The sequence below is a fragment of the Lynx rufus genome, unplaced genomic scaffold, assembly GCF_022079265.1.
Source record: "Lynx rufus isolate CCGP_SWC_20201006 ecotype Redwood Valley unplaced genomic scaffold, mLynRuf1.p SCAF_4, whole genome shotgun sequence".
NCBI lineage: Eukaryota > Metazoa > Chordata > Mammalia > Carnivora > Felidae > Lynx > Lynx rufus.
This window is the reverse complement of record NW_025814856.1, coordinates 17,115,048-17,139,665: the sequence shown is the minus strand read 5'-3', so window position 1 is coordinate 17,139,665 and position 24,618 is coordinate 17,115,048. Positions and strand designations below refer to the sequence as shown.

The following is a 24,618-nucleotide window of genomic DNA, read 5'->3' as shown; positions in this document are numbered from 1 at the left end:
TTGCCTGTGAGTTCGAATGGGGCCTGAGATCTCGTGATCCTGTAAGTTGAGGACATGAGGCCTGGCTCCAAACCAGCCTTTTCAGTCTGCTCTGGCTTGGTTATTAATAAAGTGGGCCTGACACCTTGTCCTTTGAGAGGCCAAGTGGCTGGAACAGGGTGTGGGTCCCGTATCTCCCCTTCTGAGTGGATTTCCTTGGCTGTGAAATGGGGGTTCTTTCAACATGTGAGGAACACCTGCTTTGTGCTAATATCTGTCTTAGTTGCTGGGGCTCCTGCCTGCAAGGAGCTTTAAGTCTAGAGTTGGGAGAGTGGAACAGAGAGAAAAGTGTCTTTGGTTGGTGCCACTAAAGCCAGGCACACACATTTCATGTTTAATGGTCAGAGCAGTCTTGCTTCCCATTCTGCAAATGGGAAATCTGAGGCTCAGCCCAAGCCAGAGCCGCAGTACACACTAGAGTGGTAGCTGGGATATGCCCATTCCATCCTCCACACAGGGTGGACTCCTCAGGAGCCTGGGGGGACATGGAAAGCTCTCCTGGGAGATGGTTGGGAGTCAGAGTTAACTAGATAGAAAGGGAGTGGGCATTCCAAGCAGGGAGGAGTGTGAAACAGCCCACAGTTAGGCCAGCAGGAGCTAACAGCATGTGTGGGGGAGCCCTGGCATAGATTGGATGGAAGAGGGCGTGGACTGGAGGGGTTTGACCTTTATTCTTCAGGCCTTGGGCTGCCCCAAAGACAGGGGAGAGATGTGTCTGATTCTGCTTGAAGATCCTGTGAGGTAGGAGGGGTGGCCTTTAGGGGCTGGGGGCTGCTCTGGCCAGTGGCAGGGGTTAGGTGAATTCGAGTGCCTCGAGATGTCACCACCCCTCTTTCCCTCCTCCCCCACCTGTGGTATGCGGGGAAGGGTGAGGGTCCTGCTTCGGTGATTGAAAGAGTCCATCACTTTTCCCAGAGTGGGTCAGCCTTCAGCCTCCTATGTGGCCTGGCCAGGAGCTCTTCTGATCCCTCCCATCCTCCTGTGGGCTACTTGACCCAGTTGTGACTTTACATTTGGGGAGTGTCTTGGTTGCTGCCCCTTGAGGGTTGGAAAGCTTTGGCATGCAGTAGGCTCTGAGCAAATGTTTGTAAGCCAATGACAGAGTGACTCTTGGTCTAACTATGGACCCTTTGCCCCAGGCACATCCCTGGGCAGGAGGCTACTGGAGGGAGTGCAAGAGGTAGCCTCCGCCCATCCTCAGACAGACCCTGTCTTCCCACAGGAAGAAACTTTCTTCCCCGACCCCTTGGAAACAAGGTGGGGGGCTCCTGGGAAGCCTGGCCTTGCCATAGTCCTGAGTTCACGACTCTCCCTGCTATCCCCTTTCCCCCACCCCCTCGGGTAGCAAACAGAGGCAGCCTTGTTCCTGCTCCCATAGAGCTGCCCTGTTCTCCTCACACTAAAAATGGAAACCCCCAAGCTATTTCGGGAGCAGTGCCCAGCTGGGCTGTGGCCATGGCTCCCCTGCTCCCACCAGGCGGCCGGACCCTCCTCCGAAACTTATGCCCAGTCCACTCACTCCGGGACAGTCTCAGCAGCACCTTGGTGGGGCCTTGGCGGGGAGGAGCCGACCCTAGCTGAGGGAAGCTCTCCCTCAGGCAGACTGGCCTCTGGGTGGTGGGAGGGGCTGGGCAACGTGGCCTGGGCAGAGGCGAGTAGGGGAAATATCTCCCGGCCTGGCCTGGGAGCAGCACTTCCCCAACCTGGTGCTCCTGGCTGGGGACCACCCGGGGCTGGGGAAGATGGTGTTACCATGGTTTTCTGCTTCAGCAGGCCTTAGCTGGGGCCCACAAGGAGGGATCTGTGAGGAGAACAGGCACCCAGGGTCTGAGGAGGTCCTGGGGATAGACATGGTGACTTCCTCTGGGACAACCCTCCTCCAACCCTGGGCCCTGGCTCTGCTCTGACCTGCAGGAGGAGAAATAATAGCAAGAGATGCCCTGGCTTCCACAGCCCTGTAGGACTTAGGGCTCAAGCAGGGAAGTGTGCACGAATCTGTATGCGTGGGTATCTGAATGTGGGTGGTGGTATATATGTCTTTGCTGGGGGGTGTGACATGCCCTTGCGCGGAATGCCTATTTGTACGTGTGTGTTCCTGTGTGTAAGGAGGCTGTGTCTTTGTGCGAGTGTTTAAGTGTGTGGTACGTGGGTTGTGTTCCTATGTGTGTCTGTGCGACATGGACATGCCATATCTGCATGTATCTGCACGTGTGCAAGTGCCCGTGTGCTTGTGTATGGGTGTGCACCTGCAGGGCCGGTGGCATGTCTGCTTTTTGGTGTGTGCAAGCCTGTGTCCGTGTCTGTGCCAGTGGCAGTTTGGGCTAGACAGCTCCTGGCCTGTGTGGAGGGTGTATAGCGGGGTGCCCTAAGAGGACAGAGTTTGGGCAGAGGGTGAGAAAGAGACAGTAGCTACGAAGGGAGAAGGGGCTGCAGAGGACAGGGCCATGCTGGGGGCCTGGCTGGGCCCCGCCTGCCATGGGGCTCCTTCCTAGTTGCCCTTTCCCAGGCCCTGAGGGTGCCTGGTTCCGCTGCCCTCCCCCTCCCTGTGTGGGCTCTGAGGAGGCGTCCCCTGTGGAATGTGTTTGGTGGCCGAAGGCCAGGCTGGGCCCAGTTCCATTGGCAGGCTGGGCAGCGGGAAGGGGAGCCCGGGCTCCCACATGCCTGCAGCCCAGCCCCCAGCTTCATGCTCTGCTATCTCCCTGGCTAGGTGACTCCCACACAGGTCATGCTGTTGTCTCCTGATCCAGCCGGCCCTGCCAGGTGAGCCTGACCTCACACCTAGGCACCTGGGAGAAGTGTGACTCCTGCTTCTTAGGGTTCTCCAAGGTGGCATCCAGTCATTTAGGTCCCAGTCCTGGCAGCCTCAGTCTCCCCCATCTCTTCATTGGTTTTGTGGATTCCTTCTGGATTCCTGGCCTGAACAGCCCTTCATCCAATTCTTGCTCTGCTCTAATGTGCAGATGGCCCATGGGACCTTGCCCTCCCTCTTTCCCCCCTGCAGGCAGCTGACATCTGTGCAGAGGGGTCCTCTCCCTCCTCGGGGTTCTGGGCCCCTCCTTCCCATCACCTGCTCTCCTGCCTCTCCAGGCCCTGGTCCCTGGGGATGGGATGTTTCTCACATCTCTACCCCTCTAGCCCCTTACCCTCGGACCCTGTGGTGACACAGGGCAGTGCAGGGAGAAGCGGGGGTGGGGTAGGATGGAGGTCTCCTGAGAGAATAGTGCTTGCAGGAAATGGACAGTGTTGAAGTTTCCAGGAAAGATCTGACCCCTTGCTAGTGTGCAATCCTGGGGTCATCCTGGACCACAGTGCTGTCTAAGCCTAGGCCTCCTCTGGTCACTCCCCCGGTTAGGAGGGGCATCTTGGCAATGTCACGGGCTTACCTCCCACAGTAGCCCCTCAGCACTCCATCTCTCTCCTTGCCAGGTGACCATGCCTGCCCTCGGCCCAGCTCTTCTCCAGGCGCTCTGGGCTGGGTGGGTCCTCACGCTCCAGCCCCCTCCACCAGCTGCTTTCACTCCCAATGGCACGCATCTGCAGCATCTGGCACGGGATCCCACCTCAGGTACCCTCTACCTGGGGGCCACCAACTTCCTGTTCCAGCTGAGCCCTGAGCTGCGGCTGGAGGCTACGGTGCCCACTGGCCCTGTGCTAGATAGCAGGGACTGCCTGCCACCTGTGATGCCTGATGAGTGCCCTCAGGCCCAGCCTACCAACAACCTGAACCAGCTGCTCCTGGTGAGCCCAGGGGCCCTAGTGGTGTGCGGGAGTGTGCACCAGGGGGTCTGTGAGCTGCGGCACCTGGGCCAACTTGAACGACTACTGCTGCGGCCTGAGCGGCCTGGGGACACCCAGTATGTGGCCGCTAATGACCCTGCAGTCAGCACGGTGGGACTGGTGGCCCAGGGCTTGACTGGGGAGCCTCTCCTATTTGTGGGGCGGGGATACACCAGCAGGGGCGTGGGGGGTGGCATCCCTCCCATCACAACCCGGACCTTGTGGCCACTGGACCCTCAAACTGCCTTCTCCTATGAGGAGACAGCCAAGTTGGCCGTGGGCCGCCTCTCCGAGTATAGCCACCACTTTGTGAGCGCCTTTGCACGTGGGGCCAGTGCCTACTTCCTGTTCCTGCGGCGGGACCTGCAGGCTCAGTCTAGAGCCTTTCGTGCCTATGTGTCCCGAGTGTGCCTCCGGGACCAGCACTACTATTCCTATGTGGAGTTGCCTCTGGCCTGCCAGGGTAGCCGCTATGGGCTGATCCAGGCTGCAGCTGTGGCCACATCCCTGGAGGTGACCCAGGGGGAGGTACTCTTTGCTGCCTTCTCCTCGGCCGCTCCCCCCACTGTGGGCCGGCCTCCGTCAGCAGCTGCTGGAGCATCTGGAGCCTCTGCCCTCTGCGCCTTCCCCCTGGACGAGGTGGACCGCCTTGCTAACCGCACGCGAGATGCCTGCTACACTAGGGAGGGCCGCGCCACGGATGGGGTGGAGGTGGCCTACATCGAGTATGACGTCAATTCTGACTGTGCACAGTTGCCTGTGGTGAGTCCCAGCTCGTCCCTGTCTGGCATTCACGGCCTGGCAGCTGCCCGAGGAGTCCAAAGGGAAGCTGGTGGTGTGGGGGCTGATCAGGTCAATGGATGTTATGTGCTTCCTTTGTGTCTGGGTGATGGAGATGCCTTACGAAAATCGTGGCACTCAGGGGACAGAGGGCCATTCAGAGTGGGGCTTGGACTGCTTGCTGCAGAGGTGGTATTCGTGTAGGTGGACTGAAGGTGTTTGGGGTCCTAGGGTATGGGGCAGGGACCTAGAATGTGGGAAGATGGGCCCTGTTGTTTTACGTTATTGAGCAAGAGAGGCAGGTGAGGTTGAGGCTTGTTTGGCTCTAGTCTCTGGATAGATAACACGGGGGAGAAACCACAGCTAGGGGGACCGAGTGAGGGAGAGGTGGCAGGGACCCAGGGGAGTGGACCTGGACATGAAGACGCAAGCTTTGAGAGGCTTTGGGCAAGTGGTCCAGGGGAAGGCTGAGTGCGTACCCTGTGGGAAGGCCAAGGTGGAGCCCCAGATAGGTGGGGATCAAGAGCTGGGTAAGGGGCTGCTGGAGATAAGCAGCTGAGGCCCCACTAAGGATGCAGCTGTGGGCAACATCAGGGAGGGCTGGCAGAGACACTAGGGGTGGGGATGAGGCTGTCCAGGGGCTCCATAAGGGAGGGGTGATGGAATAAGGCCGTCCAGAGAAGAGAGTCATTCAGCAAAAGCTGGCTGGACCAGGGGATGGGGATGTCCAGGGAGGGCCTTACTGGTGCTTCTTGCTGCCTATAGGATACCCTGGATGCTTATCCCTGTGGCTCAGACCACACGCCCAGCCCCATGGCCAGCCGTGTCCCCCTGGAAGCCACGCCCGTTCTGGAGTGGCCAGGGATTCAGCTAACAGCTGTGGCAGTCACCATGGAGGATGGACACACCATTGCTTTCCTGGGTGACAGTCAAGGGCACCTACACAGGGTGGGTCCACAGGAAGTACCGGGCCCTGCCTCAGGGTCTAGAGGGAATAGGTTGCTGGTGACCCAGCCTGGGAGGAGCTATGCCTGTGACCCCTGGGACACACCCCTGGCCCTAAGGCTGGGAGAGATGACTTAAGCTTCTCTTCCCAGAGCTGGATGGTATTTACCTGTGATCTCCCCCACCCCCTGCCCAAGGGCTGGGTGGGATGACTTGTACTAGCAGAAAATTCTGCTTGTAGATTGCTTCATTGTGGGAAGAAGAGAGGGCCTTGGGCCTATGGCCGTGGACTTGGGTCCCAGAACTTGTGGTCTCTGATCTCAGGTCTACTTGGGCCCAGGGAGTGATGGCCACCCATACTCCACACAGAACATCCAGCAGGGGTCTGCGGTGAGCAGAGACCTCACCTTTGATGGGGCCTTCGAGCACCTGTATGTCATGACCCAGAGCACAGTGAGTGCCAGGCGAGAGCTGGGATCTGGCTGCTGGGAGGGGCCTTGGGCAGGGCCAGGGACCCATATGTGGAGGAGTCACTGGTGTTTGGATTGCTGTCACAGCTTCTCAAGGTTCCTGTGGCTTCTTGTGCTCAGCACCTGGACTGTGCCTCTTGTCTCGCTCACAAGGACCCATACTGTGGGTGGTGTGTGCTCCTTGGCAGGTCAGTGCTCCACTGACTCCTGACCCATTCCCCAACCCCAACCCCCATCTCCTGCCCTCCCTGGTCCTGCATAATGGCCCTGTCCAGTATTCCTGGTCCTTGGCCCTTGACTTGCAGCCCACGACCCCTGGATGCCCCAATCCCCTACCTCCATTCTCCATCCTGGGCATCAGTGCCTTGCCAGGGCAGACGTAGCCTAGTGTCATGGCCCACCTGAGGATCCCGCCCAGGTCCCCAGTATTGGAGGTGTCCCTGCTCTGTGAAGGTACATCCTGGTCATTCTCCTGCAGGTGCAATCGTCATTCCGAGTGCTCACGGGGACAGGGCCCAGAGCGGTGGCTGTGGAGCTTCCAGCCTGAGCTGGGCTGTCTGCAAGTGGCAGCTATGAGTCCTGCCAACATCAGCCGAGAGGAGCGGAGGGAGGTGAATGAGCAGGGCAGGCACATGCCTCGTGGGGAGGACTCTGGTGATGGGTTAGGACCTTGCATTTTAATGTCAGATGCTCTAAATACCACGTGGCCCTATACAAGTTGCTTGTCTTGGGGCCTTGCTTTCTCTGTCTGCTTCTAATCCAGGCTAGAGGGCATTTGTGAAGGCTTGAGGGCTGGTGGCCACTGTGCCCCCTCACATTGGGTGCTCTGGAAACACAAGCCCTGGTCTGCTGCCCGGTGGCTCCAGCAGCATGTCCTGGCCTCTCTGTCCAGGTTTTCCTGTCAGTGCCTGACCTGCCACCCCTGTGGCCAGGGGAGACGTATTCCTGCCAGTTTGGGGATCACCAGACTCCTGCCCTGCTGACCAGTTCTGGTGTGATGTGCCCTTCCCCGGACCCTAGTGAGGCCCCAGCACTGCCAAGAGGAGCCGGTGGGTGAGAGAAGGGGCCAGCCCTGGGGCCTGGGAGCCCCACCCTCCTCCCATCTTGCTCCAGGGGGTGTGGTTGGGGTGACGTGTGATTCCGAGTGGGGATCCCTGAAATAGCACTTTTCTCTGGGCCCCCTGGCTAGTCCTCAGTCCCCTAAAGTGCCCATTTTGTGTCCTATGGGCTGTGTTCCCCAGATCCCGGGTGCTAACCCCCCTCCTCAGCCTGGGCCCTCTCTCCCACCCTGCAGACCACGTGTCAGTGAGCGTGGAGCTCAGGTTTGGCGCTGTGGTGATTGCCAAAGCTTCACTCTCCATCTATGACTGTGCAGCAGTCTCTGAGCTCCGCCCGTCTGCACAGTGAGTTCCTCCCCGACACCCCCAGCGCCCGGGCTGCCCCGTGGCGACCTCTGCCCCATGGCTGTGCTCTGTGCAGGTGCCAGGCCTGCGTGAGCAGCCGCTGGGGGTGTAACTGGTGTGTCTGGCAGCAGCTGTGCACGCACAAGGCCTCATGTGACGCTGGGCCCATGGTGGTTAGTCAGCAGGTGAGCGGGACCTCCAGCTGGGCCCCACAGGGGTTTGGGGTTCCCTTTGTGAGGGTTTCTCTGATGGCCCGGGGTCTGTGTGCCTGCCTGCCCATGTGAGGCTCTGTTGTGAGCACCCGAGCTGCTGTGTGTGACGGACTCACTGGAGAACAGCTGCTGGTGTCCCGCCTGTTTCGGGGAGAGGACCTTTGTAGCTGAGCGGCAGGGGAGGTCTGGGCCTCAGGTCCCGCCTCAACACAGATGCCCCTGGAGCCTGCCCTCCCCGCCCTCCTTTGGAGAATTAACGGGCTGTTTTTGTTTCTCTTTTCCTTGGTCTCCTTTCCTCTTAACACACCCTTTGCCTGCCTGCCACCTGCTCCCGCGCCTGCCTGCTGAGTGGCCCCTCCTGTCTTTCTCTGCTTCCCCCTTCAGAGCCCGCTTCTCTCCCCAGCCCCTCCCGCAAGAGATGTACCCACCCCCTTCCCACCTGAAGCCCCCCAGACCCCAGTCACCCCTGCTCCTGACACCCTTCCCGTGGAGCCTGGTGACCCCTCCACAGCCTCGGATGTCCCACCTGGGGATCGCCCTTCCCTGCTCAGCCCCTGGGGGCCGGGGGCGGGTCCTGGCCCCATACCTGCCTCAGCCTCCACAGAGTCACCTCTCCATGAGGAACCTCCCCCTCCCGACCCCCCCAACAGACGTGGAACCGCTGTCCCCGCCCCCACTGACTTCGGACCCACGGCCACACCCGAGGACCTCTTGGCCTCCCACCCATCGCCCTCAGATGCAGCGGCACTGCCCCCTGCCCCTGCAGACCCCGGCCCCGAGGCCGACCCCTCCGTGGCACTCTTGGACCAGCCCCCCGGCACTGCTCCCGCCACCACTTTCCCAGGGGCCGCTGGCTCCACGAAGCCCGCTCTGGACTGGCTCATGAGAGAAGGCGGAGAGCTGCCTGAGGCGGACGAGTGGACGGGGGGTGACACGCCCGCCTTCTCCACTTCCACCCTCCTCTCAGGTGATGGAGACTCGGCTGAGCACGAGGGCCCTCCCGCCCCCCTCATCCTCCTGTCCAGCCTGGACTACCAATACGACACCCCCGGGCTCTGGGAGCTGGTGAGGCCCAGCCCAGGAAGGAGGCCTCCAGGGGAGGGGATGCGGGGCAGACTCAGGAGGGGTCGAGGGGCAGGGCGGGGTCTGCAGCTCCACGCCGCCGGCCTGGGCCCTGAGTTGTGCGCAGGGAAACGACCGAGGTGATGGGGTGGGCTCCATAGACTGCCTTGCTCTTGGTGTCTCCAGGAGGAGGTGAACTGGGGGGCAAGCTCCTGCCCTTGTGTCGAGAGTGTTCAGGGCTCCACGCTGATGCCAGTCCACGTGGAGCGAGAAGTCCGGCTGCTGGGCAGGAACCTGCGCCTCTTCCAGGTGAGCGTGTCCGGTTGCAGGCATATTGGCGGCCTCCTTGGCTGTTGACAACTATACCTGAGCCCTGGAGAGCAGGAAGAGCGCCTGGTCCCACATCTCGGCCCTGACCCTGGGGCTCTGCTAGCGGCCCTGCGGGACTCACTGGGGCCAGCTCCTAAAGCTGCCTCAGCAGCTGTGTCCTCTGTCCCCAGGACAGCCCAGGAGACCATGAGTGTGTGATGGAGCTGGAGGGCCGTGAAGTGGTAGTTGAGGCCCGGGTCGAGTGCGAGCCACCTCCAGAGACTCAATGCCACGTTACGTGCCGGCAGAACCAGGTGTGGGTCACGAGTGCCTGGGTGGGCAAGGGTGTGCCGGCCATAGGCTGGCTACCAACCTCAGCTGGCCACACCACATTCATCATCCCAGACCCACATATAACCCTGTGACCTCGAGGGAGTCTGAGTACCCCGGCTCTGACCTCTGACCCTGTGGCCTCACGGGGTCCCTGTCCCCCAGTTCTGACCTCTGACCTCGTGCTCCCACAACTAGTCATTTGGTCCTTTCTCTGACCACCACCACCCCCCAGGCCTGATGCCTCCCCCAGGCCCAGACTCTGACCCCACTCCCATTTCTCCAGCTCAGCTATGAGGCTCTGCAGCCAGAGCTCCGTGTGGGGCTGTTTCTGCGTCGGGCTGGCCGTCTGCGTGTGGACAGTGCTGATGGGTTGCATGGTGAGCTAGCTGGGGCCTCTGGGGCCACGGGGCTCCTCCAGGCCTGCCTCTCACATTTGTCTCTGCCCCCCTCCCGCCCTACCCCCCCCCCCCCAACCAGTGGTGCTGTATGACTGCTCCGTGGGACACGGGGACTGTAGCCGCTGCCAAACTGCCATGCCCCAATATGGCTGTGTGTGGTGCAAGGGAGAGCATCCACGTTGTGTGGCCCAGGAGGCTTGTGGCGAGACTGAAGCTGTGGCCACGCAGTGCCCCGCACCCCTCATCTACTCGGTGTGTTGAAATGCTGGCATGTCCCTTCTTCACCGCTGCCTTTAGAGGGAGAGTGGGGTGCTGTGGGCCCAGGGGTCCCGAAGGTGGGAGTCTGGGACTGCCTTTCCAGGCTGCCGAGGGTTGACTGGTGGTGGAGGTGAGCAGTCCGTGTCTTGGAACAGGTGGAGCCGCTGACTGGGCCTGTAGACGGAGGCACCCGTGTTACCATCAGGGGCTCCAACCTGGGCCAACATGTGCAGGACGTACAGGACACAGTCAGGGTGGCTGGAGTACCCTGTGCTGTGGATGCTCAGGAGTACGAGGTCTCCAGTAGGTGAGTTGGCTGGACTGACAGGAGTTCGGCACCCTTCATGGGCTCCCCGGTTGGCTTTCCTGCTCATGGCTGCCCATCTACTACTCCTCTGCCTTTTCCTCTCCCCCTTTGCTCGTTTCTGGTCACAATGTCTCAGAGCTAAGGTTGCCATTTGAGGCCCTGGAGCACCCACCTCGGCTTTGTGCACGGACTTGCATGTTCCTGGCCTGGACTGCTGGGGATCATTGCTGGGCCTGGGCCCAATCATTGCCTAGAACCAACAGGTGGCCCCATCTACATGTTCTCACTTGGTGTTCTGAGTGAGCATGGTTGTAGTTGTGGCAGCAAGGTTCTCAGATCCCAGATGGTTGTGCTCAGGGGCTGGGTTTCCACGAGCTGTCCTTTCTTCCCCAAGCACTGCCCCTGGAGGGCTTTTCCGGGCACAGACTTGTGGCCTGCCTGCTGAGTGCCGGACTCCTTGCCTAGTCCGTGGGACCCCGGTTGCCTTCCCAGGGACTGTAGCTGATAAAGGTTCTGGGTCATGGTAGCCTGGCTGGCAGTAGCAGGGTCCAACGGTGCCCACCCAGTACATTTCCAAGGAGATATCCACAATCAGCAAATCCCAGACCCGGCTGATATCAGGGTTACCTGGAGAGCCTGTCCAAAGCCACCATAGAATGGGTCCTTCAAGCCTACCCTCAGAGATCTGGATTTTGTACGCCTGTGCTGGGGCTCCGTGATCTGTATTTTAAACCAGACTTTGCTAGAGCGTGTGGTATTCCCCCTGTGTGTTATGACCGAGAACTTTCGGTGACTGTCTAGACTGTTAATGATTCTAGAACCATGAGACTAGAGTAACTTATGAAGTGATTTATAAAGAGATTAAAATATTCTCTGGCCGAGGTCTCTCCTGGGTACTTTACATATCACTTGTTCTGTTTTCCAAAGTGTTGGCGGTGACTGTTACAATGTCACGGAGTCGAGCCACTGCCAGCTTCACCATGGGGACATTAATTTGTCCCAAGCTTCTCTGTTTTCTGGCTGAGAACCAACATTTTCTTAGATTGCTCACTTTCCCTTTCCATCTATCCCCAGACCTGATTAGAAGCTTCCAGGGACATTTTTTTTTTTCACGAGGAAATCAAGTTTCCACCCCTTTGCAAATGGTGTGGTGTGTGTGGTGATGGCAGCTAGTTAGGCCACTCATCAGTTTGGTGCTCGTCCCTATAGCCAGCCTCAGAGGGCTCCTTGTAAATTTGTGCCGCGCAGAGAGGTGAATTCCTCTCGGCAGGGGGCCCTAGGGTTGGACTTGAATGATTGAAACCATGCGTATTAACTCTCAGATGCCAAAGCCCCCTGGTGTGCCATCAGGAATTCCCCCCAAAGCAAGAGGATCTCTGTCAATCTTGGGAGCAGGGAGAACACCTCATTTAGTGGGGCAGCCAGCTCAGTTTGAGGGGCCCTCGGTGCGGCCCGGCACCCCAGCCTGCCTTGTGCCCACAGCTTCGTGTGTATCACTGAGGCCAGCGGGGAGGAGGTGGCTGGCGCTGTGACGGTGGAGGTGCCGGGAAGAGGACACGGTGTCTCAGAGCACGACTTTGCCTACCAGGTAAAGTGGGTCCCCCGCCAGCCCGTCTGGTTTCGCCTTCCTGGGGCTTCTCACCCGGGGCCTTCTTGTCTTCCTCAGGCTCCCCCTGCTTCTCTGTTTGTGGCCTCATGTCTGCCTATGTTTCCTTATCCCCCTTCCCACAGGACCCGAAGGTGCATTCCGTCTTCCCAACCCGAGGCCCCAGAGCGGGGGGTACCCGCCTTACCCTGCACGGCTCCAAGCTCCTGACTGGGCGGCTGGAGGACATCCGAGTAGTAGTTGGAGACCAGCCTTGCCACCTGTGAGGGCTGCTTCCTCATTCTGCAAAAAATCCGTGTGCTGTAGGGAGAAGACAGAGGGGTGGGATGCTGGGAGAGCAGAAAGGGGGAGAGGGCCAGGTCTGCTCCATCAGAAAGCGGCCAGACCCTCCCTCAGCTGGGGCTGTCGGGGGACTGTGGCCTCCAGGGTCACGTGTGGAGCTTGCAGTCAGCTCTGAAGGGAAGTGAGCTGGGGCCTGAGGGGGTCCCATGTCCTGGAAATCATCCCTGTCCCCTTCCTGGCCTGCCTTCCACTCATCCCTCCCTTCCCCAGGCTGCTGGAGCAGCAGGCGGAGCAGCTGCAGTGTGAGACCAGCCCCCACCCCACGCCTGCCACGCTCCCTGTGGCTGTGTGGTTTGGGGCCGCTGAGCGGAGGCTTCAACACAGCCAGTTTGAGTACACATCAGACCCCAACGTCACCTCTGCCAGCCCCACCAAGAGCTTCCTCAGGTGCTGGGCCAAGGGCATGGCCTCATGGCATGCGGCAGGGAGGTCTTTGCAGCTCTAGTATGTGGGGAGGTTGCGGGGCTTTCTGTGGAGGCCGTGACTCCCGTGCTGCTGCTGGGGAGAGGGTCGAGGGGCTTTGGGCCGGGCTGGCCCCAGTTCTCATAAGCCATGGGTGGTTCACGGTCTGTGTTGCAGTGGAGGACGGAAGATATGGGTCCGTGGCCAGAATTTGGATGTGGTACAGACACCAAGAATCCGAGTGACTGTGGCCCCGAGAGCACCGCAGCCTGGCCAGGGGCTTGGGCGGAGACGCCACGTGATCCCAGAAACAGCGTGCTCCCCTGGAGCTTCCTGTGGTGGCCATCGTGTAGGACACCCATGGGCATCCCCTGCTTGCACTAGAGTAGCCAAGGCCCTCATCACTCCACACTCCACCCCGTGCACAGCCGTGGGTGGCGGATACCAAAGAGGCTATTGCCCTGTCTTTGCTGGGTCCCCTTCCTGAGGATGGCCCTCAACTCTCCTCCCCTGTCTTTCCTCTCTGTGGCCCAGTTTGAGGAGCCGTGCCACGTGAACTCCTCTCAGCTCATCACGTGCCACACGCCTGCCCTCCCAGGCCTGCCTGAGGACCCCTGGGTCCGGGTGGAATTCATCCTTGACAACCTGGTCTTTGACTTCGCGACACTGAACCCCACACCCTTCTCCTATGAGGCCGACCCCACTCTGCAGCCCCTCAACCCCGAGGACCCCACCGCACCATTCCGGCACAAGCCTGGGAGTGTGCTCTCTGTGGAGGTACTGTTCCCGCTCACACACAGGGGCGGGGGGCTCACGACCCTTCACTTTGCTGGTCATTGTGGCTGTGTGTGGCAGAGGGGGCATGAAGGCAGAGCAAGGGCCAGTGGACAGACCTGGCTCCTCACCCTTCACATGTGAGCGCTGAGGGGCTGGTGATGGGCTGCCTCGCCTGACGCATCTGGCTGGCGCCTGGGGCCCCACACACTCTACGGCAGGAGTCTGAATGACAATATGTAAATGGTCTGGCACACGCAGTAGCTGGGTGGCGTGGTACACAGTAGGCGCCTGGGCTGATGCCCATTTGGCAGCCTGACTCAACGTGAACAAACACTTGGCATGGGTTCTGACACGTGTGGTAGGTGGGCATTCTAAAAGGCCACAGGTAGACAACCCGGCATCGTCCGCCTGGTGGGCCAGCAGACACAGTAGTGGCTCTGGCTTTGTTAGGTGACTGGGCAGGATTCGGGGGCAACTTTATATTGTCCAGATTTTGAGCTCTGGAAAAGTGAAGATGTGAGGAAGAAGGATGGGAAGGGTAGAGAAGGGTCGGGGGGCAGCTCAGAGGATAGCCATGGACTATCTCCTCTGATACAGGGGAAGAGGTGCTGACCCGGCATCAGCCCTGCTCCCGGGGGTGGGTGTCAGGACCATCCTTCCCACACTTGAGGGGATGGGATCTGAGTGACCCCTCGTGTTCCAGGGGGAGAATCTGGACCTTGCAATGTCCAAGGAGGAGGTGGTGGCCATGATAGGGGACGGCCCCTGCGTGGTGAAGACACTGACCCGTCACCACCTGTACTGCGAGCCCCCCCTGGAGCAGCCTCTGCCCCAGCACCACGCCCTCCGGGAGGCACCCGATGCTTTGCCTGAGTTCACGGTCAGTGAGTGGGCACTGGGTTGGGCCGGGCATCAGGCCTGGGCCGAAACCTTGCTCACAGGTGGCTCCCCACATAGGTGCAGATGGGGAACCTGCGCTTCTCCCTGGGCCACGTGCAGTACGATGGCGAGAGCCCCGTGGCTTTTCCCATGGCAGCCCAGGTGGGCTTGGGGGTGGGCACCTCTCTTCTGGCTCTGGGCGTCATCATCATTGTCCTCATATACAGGTGGGTGCAGCCGGATGTGGCTGGGCTGGGGCAGGTAGGGGGGTGCGGCTGGATGGGAAGGGCAGACTAGGCCAGGGGTCAACAAAATTTTCCTGTAAAGGGCCAGAGTACCTATTTTAGGCTTTGTGGCCGGGTGGCCTCAGTTGCAGGGGCTCAACTCCACTGTTGCAGAGCAGAAGCTGCCATGGACCATATGCAAACACATGACTGTGGCCGTGTGCCAACAAATCTTTATTTACAGAAATAGGTTGTGGGCCAGATTTGGCCTGCTTGTAGTTTGTTGATCCCTGGGCTAAACTCCTGGGCTAGACTGGATATGGGGTGTGACTTGCCCAGGGTGCGACAGGCCAAATTATTCTGGGCTAGGCCTTGGCTTGGCTGGGCATGGCTGGGTCAGACTGTGCCGGCCTAAGCCAGGGTGAGGCTGGGGTAGACAGGCCTGGGCCATAGGCACCAGGAAGGGCTCTGGCCTTGTCTGGCCTTCCCCTTCCTGACCTTGGTGCTGAGCAGGAGGAAGAGCAAGCAGGCCCTGAGGGACTATAAGAAGGTCCAGATCCAGCTGGAGAATCTGGAGAGCAGCGTGCGGGACCGCTGCAAGAAGGAGTTCACGGGTGAGGCTGCAGAGAGTAGGCCCGGAACATGTTTCAGGGCCCTGTGAAAGTCTGCTCCCGTCGGGTGGGATCCACGCCCAAACCTGGCCTCTTCTGCCCAACAGACCTCATGACTGAGATGACTGATCTCACCAGTGACCTTCTGGGCAGTGGCATCCCCTTCCTCGACTATAAGGTGTATGCTGAGAGGGTCTTCTTCCCTGGGCACCAGGAGTCGCCCTTGCACCGGGACCTGGGTGTACCGGAGAGCAGGCGACCCACCGTGGAGCAAGGGCTGGGGCAGCTCTCCAACCTGCTCAACAGCAAGCTCTTCCTCACCAAGGTGCCACGCACGGCCCCACCCCAGGCCTCCCCACATCTGTCCCCTCCTGGCCCCACCCCTCCTGCCCCAGCCCCGCCCCTTCTTTGTCCCTCCTTTTCTGAATGGGCCCCTTCCTCCTTATCCCGCCTCCCTGGCGCCAGTTCATCCACACCCTGGAGAGCCAGCGCACCTTCTCAGCTCGGGACCGCGCCTACGTGGCATCTCTGCTCACGGTGGCGCTGCACGGGAAGCTCGAGTACTTCACCGACATCCTCCGAACCCTGCTCAGTGACCTGGTGGCCCAGTACGTGGCCAAGAACCCCAAGCTGATGCTGCGCAGGTCTGTGTGGCTGTCAGAAGCCATGGGGGCCTTGTGGTTATGAGGGCTGGAGCCAAGGGCTGCGTCAGACCCTCTGGGGTTTAGGGGTTCACAGAACAGGGAGCCCAGAGGCCCTACCTCTGACCCTGCCCCTCCCCTTTCCTGTCATCCTAGGACAGAGACCGTGGTGGAGAAGTTGCTCACCAACTGGATGTCCATCTGCCTGTACACCTTCGTGAGGGTGAGAGAGGCAGACGTGGACAGGGCTTGGGCTCCCCTCCGGGGCGAGGCGGGACTCTAAACCACACAGCTTCCAGCCCCGTTCAGTCCAGACACTCCTGCCCAGCATGTCTCATTCACCTCAGGCCCTCTGCAGTCTGTCCCCTTCCCCAGCATGGGCCATGTCCCATACAGCTCTGTTTCATGCCTGTCACCTGCCCTGGGGGCCCTCACTGGCTGTCACTTCCCCAGGACTCAGTAGGGGAGCCGCTGTACATGCTCTTCCGTGGAATTAAACATCAAGTGGACAAGGGGCCAGTGGATAGCGTGACTGGCAAAGCCAAATACACCCTGAATGACAACCGCCTTCTCAGAGAGGACGTGGAGTACCGTCCCCTGGTGAGGGAGGGAGGAAGGGAGAGGGATAGGGAGACCGAGTCAGGGAGGGATAGGGGGAGGGAGGGAAAGAGAATGTGAACGTGCATACGCTCAGTGGTGTCTGTCCCTGGTGAGGATGAGGAGGGTAAGCATGTGTGATCATTGTGAATGGCTGGCTGCTGGAGAGAAGCCTTTAGATTAGCTTCTTGAGGATAGGACCTCAGGCTTGAGATAGGGTCAGAGTGAGATAGGGTCACAGCAAGGGTTTGGGGAGCAGTCCACAAGCCCTTGGACTGGGCCAGGGCCTGAGCGTTTGCAGGACCATCATCTCAGTGTCCTGCCAGTGATGTGATGTGCCCACCAAGCCAGGAGCCAGCTCTGTCAGTCTTGTCCATCTCTTCCTCCGGGTTGCTATCCCCTTAGTGGAGTGCCTTCTTTGGTGGCCCACGCAGGGCACCTTTCCTGGTGATCCACGTGGGATACCTTCCTTGGTGGCCCACGCGGGGTACCTTTGGGAAAATCTCATTCAGGCTCCACCAAACCTGCCCCCTCTCAGGCCGGTAGGAATCCTTACTTCTTATGAAGCTTCTCTCAGGTGCCTCAGCCTGACCAGTTGAGCCAGGAACCTGGGGACCTGAGTTAAGAGGGACTTGTGTTCACTTGTTTTTTTCTGCCATTCACCCCGTAGACATTTACTAGTGCACTGTGCTGGAGGTGGGGTCAGAGTGGAGGAAGCCGCTGTCCCTGGGCGGGTGGACGGCTAAAGAGATAAGAATTAGGGAGTTGTTGGTGCCGAGAGGTCAGAGCCAGTGGCTTCCTCATGGGTTGTCCTTGACCTTGTGTGTTGGTCATCCCATGTGTGGCATGAGCCCTGATTGCTCCCGCATATACCTCGGTAGACCTTGAATGCACTGTTGGCTGTGGGGCCCGGCGCAGGAGAGGCCCAGGGTGTGCCTGTGAAGGTCCTGGACTGCGATACCATCTCCCAGGCCAAAGAGAAGATGTTGGACCAGCTTTATAAAGGAGTACCTCTCGCCCAGCGGCCAGACCCCCGTACCCTGGATGTTGGTGAGGGTGGAGGGGAAGGGTAGCCTGGGGACCTGAGCCAGGGTGCAGGCTGGGCTGGCCCTGGACCATATCGCTCAGTGGGCACAGGGCAGAGTCTGGAACGACCTCTCACATGGTGAGGGGCCCCTGATCCTAGTCTTTGGAGGGGTTGGATAAGGCTGCCCCCTGACGGTGGGGCCTGTGTCCCTGTGGAGGAGGAGGTAGGCTCCACCGCAAGAAGGGTGTTCTGGAAGCCCTGGACCAAGTCCCAACTTGCTCTTGCAGAGTGGCGGTCTGGGGTGGCTGGGCATCTCATTCTTTCTGACGAGGACGTGACTTCTGAGGTCCAGGGCCTGTGGAGGCGCCTGAACACCCTGCAGCATTACAAGGTGGGAGGGGTAAGAGCGGGAGGCGGGGTAGGCGGGGTGGGGCTGGTGGAGGGGTCACCAGCTGTGATTAGCAGGTCCCAGATGGAGCAACTGTGGCCCTGGTCCCCTGCCTCACCAAGCACGTTCTCCGGGAAAACCAGGATTATGTCCCTGGAGAGAGTGAGTATGCCCCCCAGTTCCAGCCCCTACCCAGTCACTGTCCTCTGCCCCTGCTTTGCCCAGTCCCCAGTACTGGGGCAGATCTTCTGGACCTGAGGGTAGGCTTGTGTCTACCTCCCTTCCACCTAGAGAAGCCCTCAACCTGTGCTTCCACTCCTGGAAGTTGGCAGGACGCTGGGGTCCCAGGGGACGTGGTACCTGATGAGGGATGACGAGCTGTGGGGTCTTGGCGCAGGGACCCCAATGCTGGAGGATGTGGACGAGGGGGGCATCCGGCCCTGGCACCTAGTGAAGCCAAGTGAGGAGCCGGAGCCTCCCAGGCCTCGGAGGGGCAGCCTTCGGGGCGGGGAGCGCGAGCGAGCCAAGGCCATCCCTGAGATCTACCTGACCCGCCTGTTGTCCATGAAGGTGGGGCAGGAGGGATTGGAGGCTGGGGTCAGGGATGGGACAGGCCGTAGGTCTGGGCTGTGGGGGAGGGGACGGCTACTTATGGGGTTTGGGTGTGGTGTGGGGCTCGCACGGGCATAGTGCCGTGAGGTGTCTGAGGCCGGGCTGGGGCCGAGGTCCCCTGTCCCCTTGCTGACCGTACGTCCTCTGTGCTTCCCCTCCCCACCAGGGCACACTGCAGAAGTTTGTGGACGACCTATTCCAGGTGATTCTCAGCACCAGCCGCCCCGTGCCGCTTGCTATCAAGTACTTCTTCGACCTGCTAGATGAGCAGGCCCAGCAGCACGGCATCTCCGACCAGGACACCGTCCATATCTGGAAGACCAACAGGTGGGGGTGGGGCAAGGCGGGCCAGGTGTGTGTGGGGTCTTCTCTCCCACCCCCCCAGCACGCTCACTGGCCCTGCCTGCCCTACCCACAGCCTGCCGCTAAGGTTCTGGATCAATATAATAAAAAACCCGCAGTTTGTGTTCGACGTGCAGACATCTGATAACATGGATGCAGTGCTCTTGGTCATTGCTCAGACGTTCATGGATGCCTGCACCCTGGCCGACCACAAGCTGGGCCGGGTGAGTGGGTCAGGGTGGACACGGAGGGCACGAATGGGGCAGGGTAGTATGGGCCAGGTATGGACAGTGTTGTGTGTGCGCCGATTCCAGGCTTGGCTGAGAATGTCGGGGAGGAGGGCTAGGGGAGGCCTCTGACTCCAGCCCCAGGCTGGGCTTTGTCCCTGAGCTCCCTGGGAGGTGGCAGTGATGACCCCTCAGGAACCAAATCCACTGGGCAGCCTGGAGCTGTCCTGTGATTGTAGGATCCACATGTCTACCTGGAAACCAACCTAGCGGCCCCACCATCACCTCGGGCTCACCTCCTCCAAGTCTGGGCTCACCATAGCCGGAGGCCCAGGGATCAGAAGTCACCCTGCCTTTTCCTCGTTCCCTACACGCAGGGGCAGAGGAGGTATCTGCCTGTCGGTGCAGTGTAGACAGGAGAGTCCAGGCAGTGAGCGCCAGGCATGGGCGAGGTGCTGGTGAGGGGCGCTGGGAAGCAGAGAGGAATGGCCAGGGCTGTGGTGGTGGCGGGGTGTTGTCACAGTAGTGAGAGCCAAGGGAGTCCCATGACAGATAAGGGATCCCTGCTGCAGTGACTCAGGCACCCAGCAGGCAGGGCCTGGGGCTCTGCAGGCCTGTGCAGGGAGCTGTTACCTCTTGAGGGATCGATCTCTAGACTTCTGTGAAGAAACAGAATGCAAACTTCTACTCTGTAGTGCTGTCTTTTGAGAGCAGTTTCTATTCTGTGTGTTCTCGTCACTGTGCCTACAACGAACCCCACCGCGAGGACCAGGGAGGGCTACCTCGGGTGGAGGCTGTGTGGTGGCTGGGGTTTTGCCCAACCTTCACCTTGCCTCCCCTTCCCAGCAAAACTGCAAATGCTTGCTGGGTAGCTCAGGAAGAGTCCAAACCAGGAATGCCTAGGGTCCCCCCTGCAGAGCGTTGGTGAGAAGGCATGCATGCTGACTCATGACTCAGGCCCAGGGATGCATCGCTGCCGCACAGGGGTGACGCCATCTTACCTCACCCTCCCGGCAGCCGTAGGGTGAGGCAGCAGGTGCCGTCCAGAGCTCAGAGCTGGGATTGGAACCCACTGCAGTGGTGGAAGATGTGTCTGGGTGTGTTACAATGTGGGCTCTGACCTGAGAGACCTGCTTCAGGTGCCAGCTCGGCCACTCAGTGAGGTGGTGTGGGACAAGTTACTATATTTTCTGGGTCAGTTTCCTGATTTTTATATTTTATTTATTTTATTTGTTAAGTTTATTTCTTTGGAGAGAGAGAGAGAGTGCATGTGCAAGCAGGGGAGGGGCAGAGAGAGAGGGGAGAGGGAATCCCAAGCAGGCTCCACACTGTCAGCACAGAGCCCGATGTGGGGCTCAAATTCATGAGCCATGAGATCATGGCCGAGCCGAAGTCAGACACTTTACCGACTGAGCCCCCCAGGTGCCACAGTTTCCTGATTTTTGAAGTGATTACGTGGGGAATGAGCAGCACATGGAAAAGCGGCATTAGGGCTCCATATGGCACGGTGCCCTCCCACCCTGCATGCCGGTTCCCTGCTGGATCCAGGTGGAGGCATGTGGAGCTGAGAAATGGCCTTGGAATAATTGGGGGAGAAGCTCGAGGTGACAGAGTGGACATTGGATATCGGTGGAGGGGAGTGGGCAGAGGAGGTCCTTGCAGAGGGAAATGGGCCAGGGGCACCAACCATCCCAGTTGCCTGGGACTGAGGGGTTCCTGGGATATTTAGAACGGAAACGGTGCTGGGAAAATTGGGACCGTTGGTCACTCTAAGGGGACTCTCCTCTTTCTCTCCTGCTGACGCCTAGGACTCCCCCATCAACAAACTTCTATATGCTCGAGATATTCCCCGTTACAAACGGATGGTGGAAAGGTATGAGGGCGAGGAAAGGGTCTGGAAGGGGGATGAGTGGACCGATTGATGGATGTTTATGGCTGCAGCCGTGGGATGGGCCCTGTGGGGGGAGGAATGGTTTGTTTACCCAGCAGCTGGCCGTGGTCTCTGGCAGGTACTACGCAGACATCAGGCAGACCGTCCCCGCCAGTGACCAAGAGATGAACTCCATCCTGGCTGAGCTGTCTCGGGTATGGCCCTCCCTCTGCTTCTTGGGTTGGGCACAGGCCTCCTGCCATGAGGATCCTGCTGTTTTGCAAGGAAGCCCTTGGGGCCTCAGAGATCCTGCGAGCTGGTTGGGGGCAGGACACATACCATCCCCATAAATGCAGAATGTTCTAATGGCCACTATAAAAGACCAGGGCTCCCAACATCTCACTACAGAGCAGCAGGCGCTTGTCCCGGCAGCTGCCACCTGACCTGACTCGGCCAGCTGCTTGGGTGCCTGCAGCCCGTGTTTGGGTCTGGGGACGATGTATCCAGAGCAGTGAGGTGGCTGGGATTCAGCCCCAGGACAGCCCAGGTCAGTCTGCTCGTGTCTTCATACAGCATTGCTTCCGTTGGTGTAGACGTGCCCCCACCTACTTTTAAAACAGTCTCCAAACATAAACTCCAGGGAACTTAGTGTTTCTGAACACTAAGTGATGGAGGACCACAAGGACACAGAACACGCAACAATAGCAGCTACGATTTGGTGGTGGTGCTTTGATTGTCCTCTCGCCTGACCCCCATAGGAGCTCCACAGGTTGGGCGCTATTAGCCCTGTTGTCCTGATGAGGAGGTGCGGGCTCAGAGATGGCCCCATGGAGGGGCCCCGTGCAACTTCCCGGAAGATGTGATGGAGATCAGAGCAGACCTAGCTGGGTCACAGCCCGTAAGCGGCCGCTGTCCCACTGGGCTCTGCAACCATCTGGGGTCCCAGCTGCCGCCTTGAGGGGAGAGAAGCAGGGCCCTGCTCACGCTGCAGACCTGGGATCCCTGGTCTGTAGGCAGGGCTTCCTGCTGCAGGGCCTTTCCTTTCTACCACCTCCTCCCCATTTCCCAGGGGTCCTGTGGTTGGTGACAATGCTCATCTCTCTTACCTCTTCTCCTTAGAACTACTCTGGGGACCTTGGGGCACGAGTGGCCCTGCATGAACTCTACAAGTATATCAACAAGTACTATGACCAGGTGGGCAGAACCCTGGGCCCTGATGGAGGGAGGGAAGGGCTGTGACTAGTGGTCTTCCCCAGGCACAGAGCAGGGTCAGGGCAGGGTCCTGGTACCTCCCCTGCTTTCCCCATCCTTGCCCTCTCCTCTGGGGCTCCTCGGCAGCAGCTGGGATGCCGGAGATCTGCCAGGGTCTGGAGAGGGTGTGGGGGATGGTCTGGGAAGGACACAGCTGCTGCCTCTGCCCCCACCTTGTCCTGGTCCCCATCCCTACCCGAGTCCCCACAGTGGCAGCATGCTGTGCACGGCCAGAGAAGAAGGTCCTGCCAGGAGTGGGTGAGGGGACCGCAGAACCAGCAAGGGGGCCGTCTGGGGAACTTGGACTGGGCCCCAAGATCACAGCACCTACGAGTCAGCCTGCTAAGTGTCTGCCAGAATCGTCCTATTGGATGTTTGTGTGGCACCAACGATGTGGCTGTTGCTGTTCAGCGATGAGGAGCCTGCCTGGTGGCCGGCCTGGGGGATAGTCATTTAACGTGAATTCCAGGCACCCCAGGCTTGCTCAGGCGGTGTGAGCTCCTGCATGGGGGAGGCAGGGGTGTGTGGTATGAGGTACCCCTCGTGTAAACGGCACAGGCCAGCCCCTCCTGGGCTCCACCGCTCCCCTGTGGCAGCCCTCATTTGTGCTTATGTGGTTGTTGGTGTTGGGTCAGAATCTGTCCTGCCATCAATGAGCCTTGTGAGGGCAGGATCACACGTGTCCCATCATTGTGGGGTCCCTGCTCCATGCCAGCACCTGGAATGGGAACACAGGAAATGCTTGCTGCCTGGTGGGGGCAGGGGGAGCCAGGGGACTGGAACAGGGCTTCTAGGGGTTTTGTGGGGGGAAAGGCTAGCATGGTGGGTGTGGCTGGGCTCCACTCAAAACGATTTTTACTGGTGGAGGTAAAACCCCAGCAAGGCCCCGAGGAAGTGAGACGGCTCGCTGAGGCCCCTAGTTGTGCCGCAGTACCTGAGGAGGCCTGCTGAGGGCTGTGGGTGCATGCGGTGGCTGGTAGGCCCTGCTGACCGGCCGGTGTCTGTTGCAGATCATCACTGCCCTGGAGGAGGATGGCACGGCTCAGAAGATGCAGCTGGGCTACCGGCTCCAGCAGATCGCAGCCGCTGTGGAGAACAAGGTCACGGACCTGTAGGGAACTGGCCAGCCCTGGCCTGCCATTGCCTCAGCCCTGCCTGGGCAGCCCTGGAACCGTGAGGGAGAAGCTGCCTTCTTAGATGCCTGTAGTACCTGACGAGCAGAGTTAGTGGAAGGTGGCCCCCGGGCTCCTGGGGCCTCTGGCCTGGGCCCTGCTGGACCTACCTCGCAGGTCTGGGGCTGTGAGGCTGATGAGGTGGTGCCCAGCCTGCTCCCCGAGCCTAGTGACCCTGTGGGCTCTTTTCTGTGTGACGTCGGTCTGTGGGGAGTCAGGGACTCAGGGCTTCCAGAGAGTGGCTGGAAGGGCCTCCAGCCTCTGGAGAAACTGTACTGTTCCTGAACACTGGTCTTTGTCCCACCGGGATTCCGAGGGGAAGGAGGAGAGCCCCACTTCCTGTCCTTTCCTCCTCCATCATCCCTGACCTCAGTTTAGCTGCCTCCAGCCTTTTGCTGCTGCCACGTTCCTAGGTCCGAGAGATGAATGCCTTTCCTAGGCCACTACAAACTGACCCCTTGTCAGGGCTGGCTGCCTCAGGGCCACCCTGCCTCAGAGGCAGCGAGTGGGGAGGGGCACTTGCTGCAGGGACCTGGGGGAGACCGGTGGCCCCACTGACCCAGCTCTTAATTAAAGGATAACACACTGCTTGGCGTCTGATATGTGGGCTTGGCCCAGCCTCTCCCTTGGTAGGAGGTGCCTGATAGGCACGGGGAGGGGGGGGAGGGGGAAGGGGGGATCTGTACCCTGGATGGGGGGTGGGGGGGGGGTCTCAGGACCCCCATGCAAGACTTCAGACTGTCAGGCTGGCCGGGCTCTTTTTGGCTCCTGGGCAGGCCTGCTGGGGTGAAAGCATCTGGGAGGGAAGTGAAAACCCCATTCAGTCTGGGCTGGGGAGCCTGCGACCCGAGGTGGAGGGGTCTGAGTCCCTTCAGGGGCTTTGTGTTGTCTGCAGCTCAAGTGTTCTAATCTAATGCCACCATCCGGGTCTCGTTGTCTGGAAGGGCAGTGGGAAAGGAGGGCACCGGTGCAGGCAGCTTCAGGGAGAGTGGGTCTGGGGGCCCTCTTCCGCAGTCCTGCTTCCAGGCTCTCCACACCCCTGTTGGCTGGGGCTGTTTGAAGGTTCTCCAGGATACTGAGTTGTCCCCTCACTCCAGGAGTCTGGGGTAGGGATCCCAGCGCAACTGTCTGCCTGTGTAATGGCTGCCTTGGGTGGGGTTTCCTGATTTGTACCTGGAGGTGAGCTTCCAGACTGTCTCAGTTGGGTCTTGTGTTGCTAGGTCTGTGGGGCTGTGTGTTGATGCCCCTTTGACTGAGACCACCCTTGTCCTCCGCCAGAGGCCAGCCTGCCAAACAGAAATATTCTAGAATCTTGACATGGCTCTCCCCCTTGTCTCTCTGCTGACTCCCCAAGCCC

General features: G+C 59.9%; 1 protein-coding gene across 1 annotated transcript; it reads left to right on the top strand.

Moving 5' to 3' along the window:
* Positions 1–184: 184 nt before the first annotated feature.
* Positions 185–23,849, top strand: PLXNB1 (plexin B1). Its single transcript, XM_047096189.1, has 37 exons — positions 185–2,799; positions 3,466–4,578; positions 5,362–5,544; positions 5,866–5,994; positions 6,099–6,199; positions 6,490–6,622; positions 6,904–7,060; positions 7,306–7,414; positions 7,491–7,599; positions 8,011–8,691; positions 8,875–8,997; positions 9,189–9,311; positions 9,614–9,707; positions 9,808–9,980; positions 10,142–10,293; positions 11,776–11,881; positions 12,025–12,161; positions 12,452–12,628; positions 12,821–12,992; positions 13,178–13,420; positions 14,124–14,300; positions 14,378–14,526; positions 15,037–15,137; positions 15,242–15,459; positions 15,600–15,778; positions 15,932–15,998; positions 16,229–16,375; positions 17,254–17,422; positions 17,687–17,790; positions 17,865–17,949; positions 18,185–18,357; positions 18,566–18,726; positions 18,818–18,965; positions 20,777–20,841; positions 20,978–21,053; positions 21,958–22,032; positions 23,100–23,849. Exons 2-37 carry the CDS (start codon positions 3,472–3,474, stop codon positions 23,202–23,204), a joined length of 6,408 nt encoding a protein of 2,135 aa, XP_046952145.1. The 5' UTR covers positions 185–2,799; positions 3,466–3,471; the 3' UTR covers positions 23,205–23,849.
* The last annotated feature ends 769 nt before the right edge of the window (positions 23,850–24,618 follow it).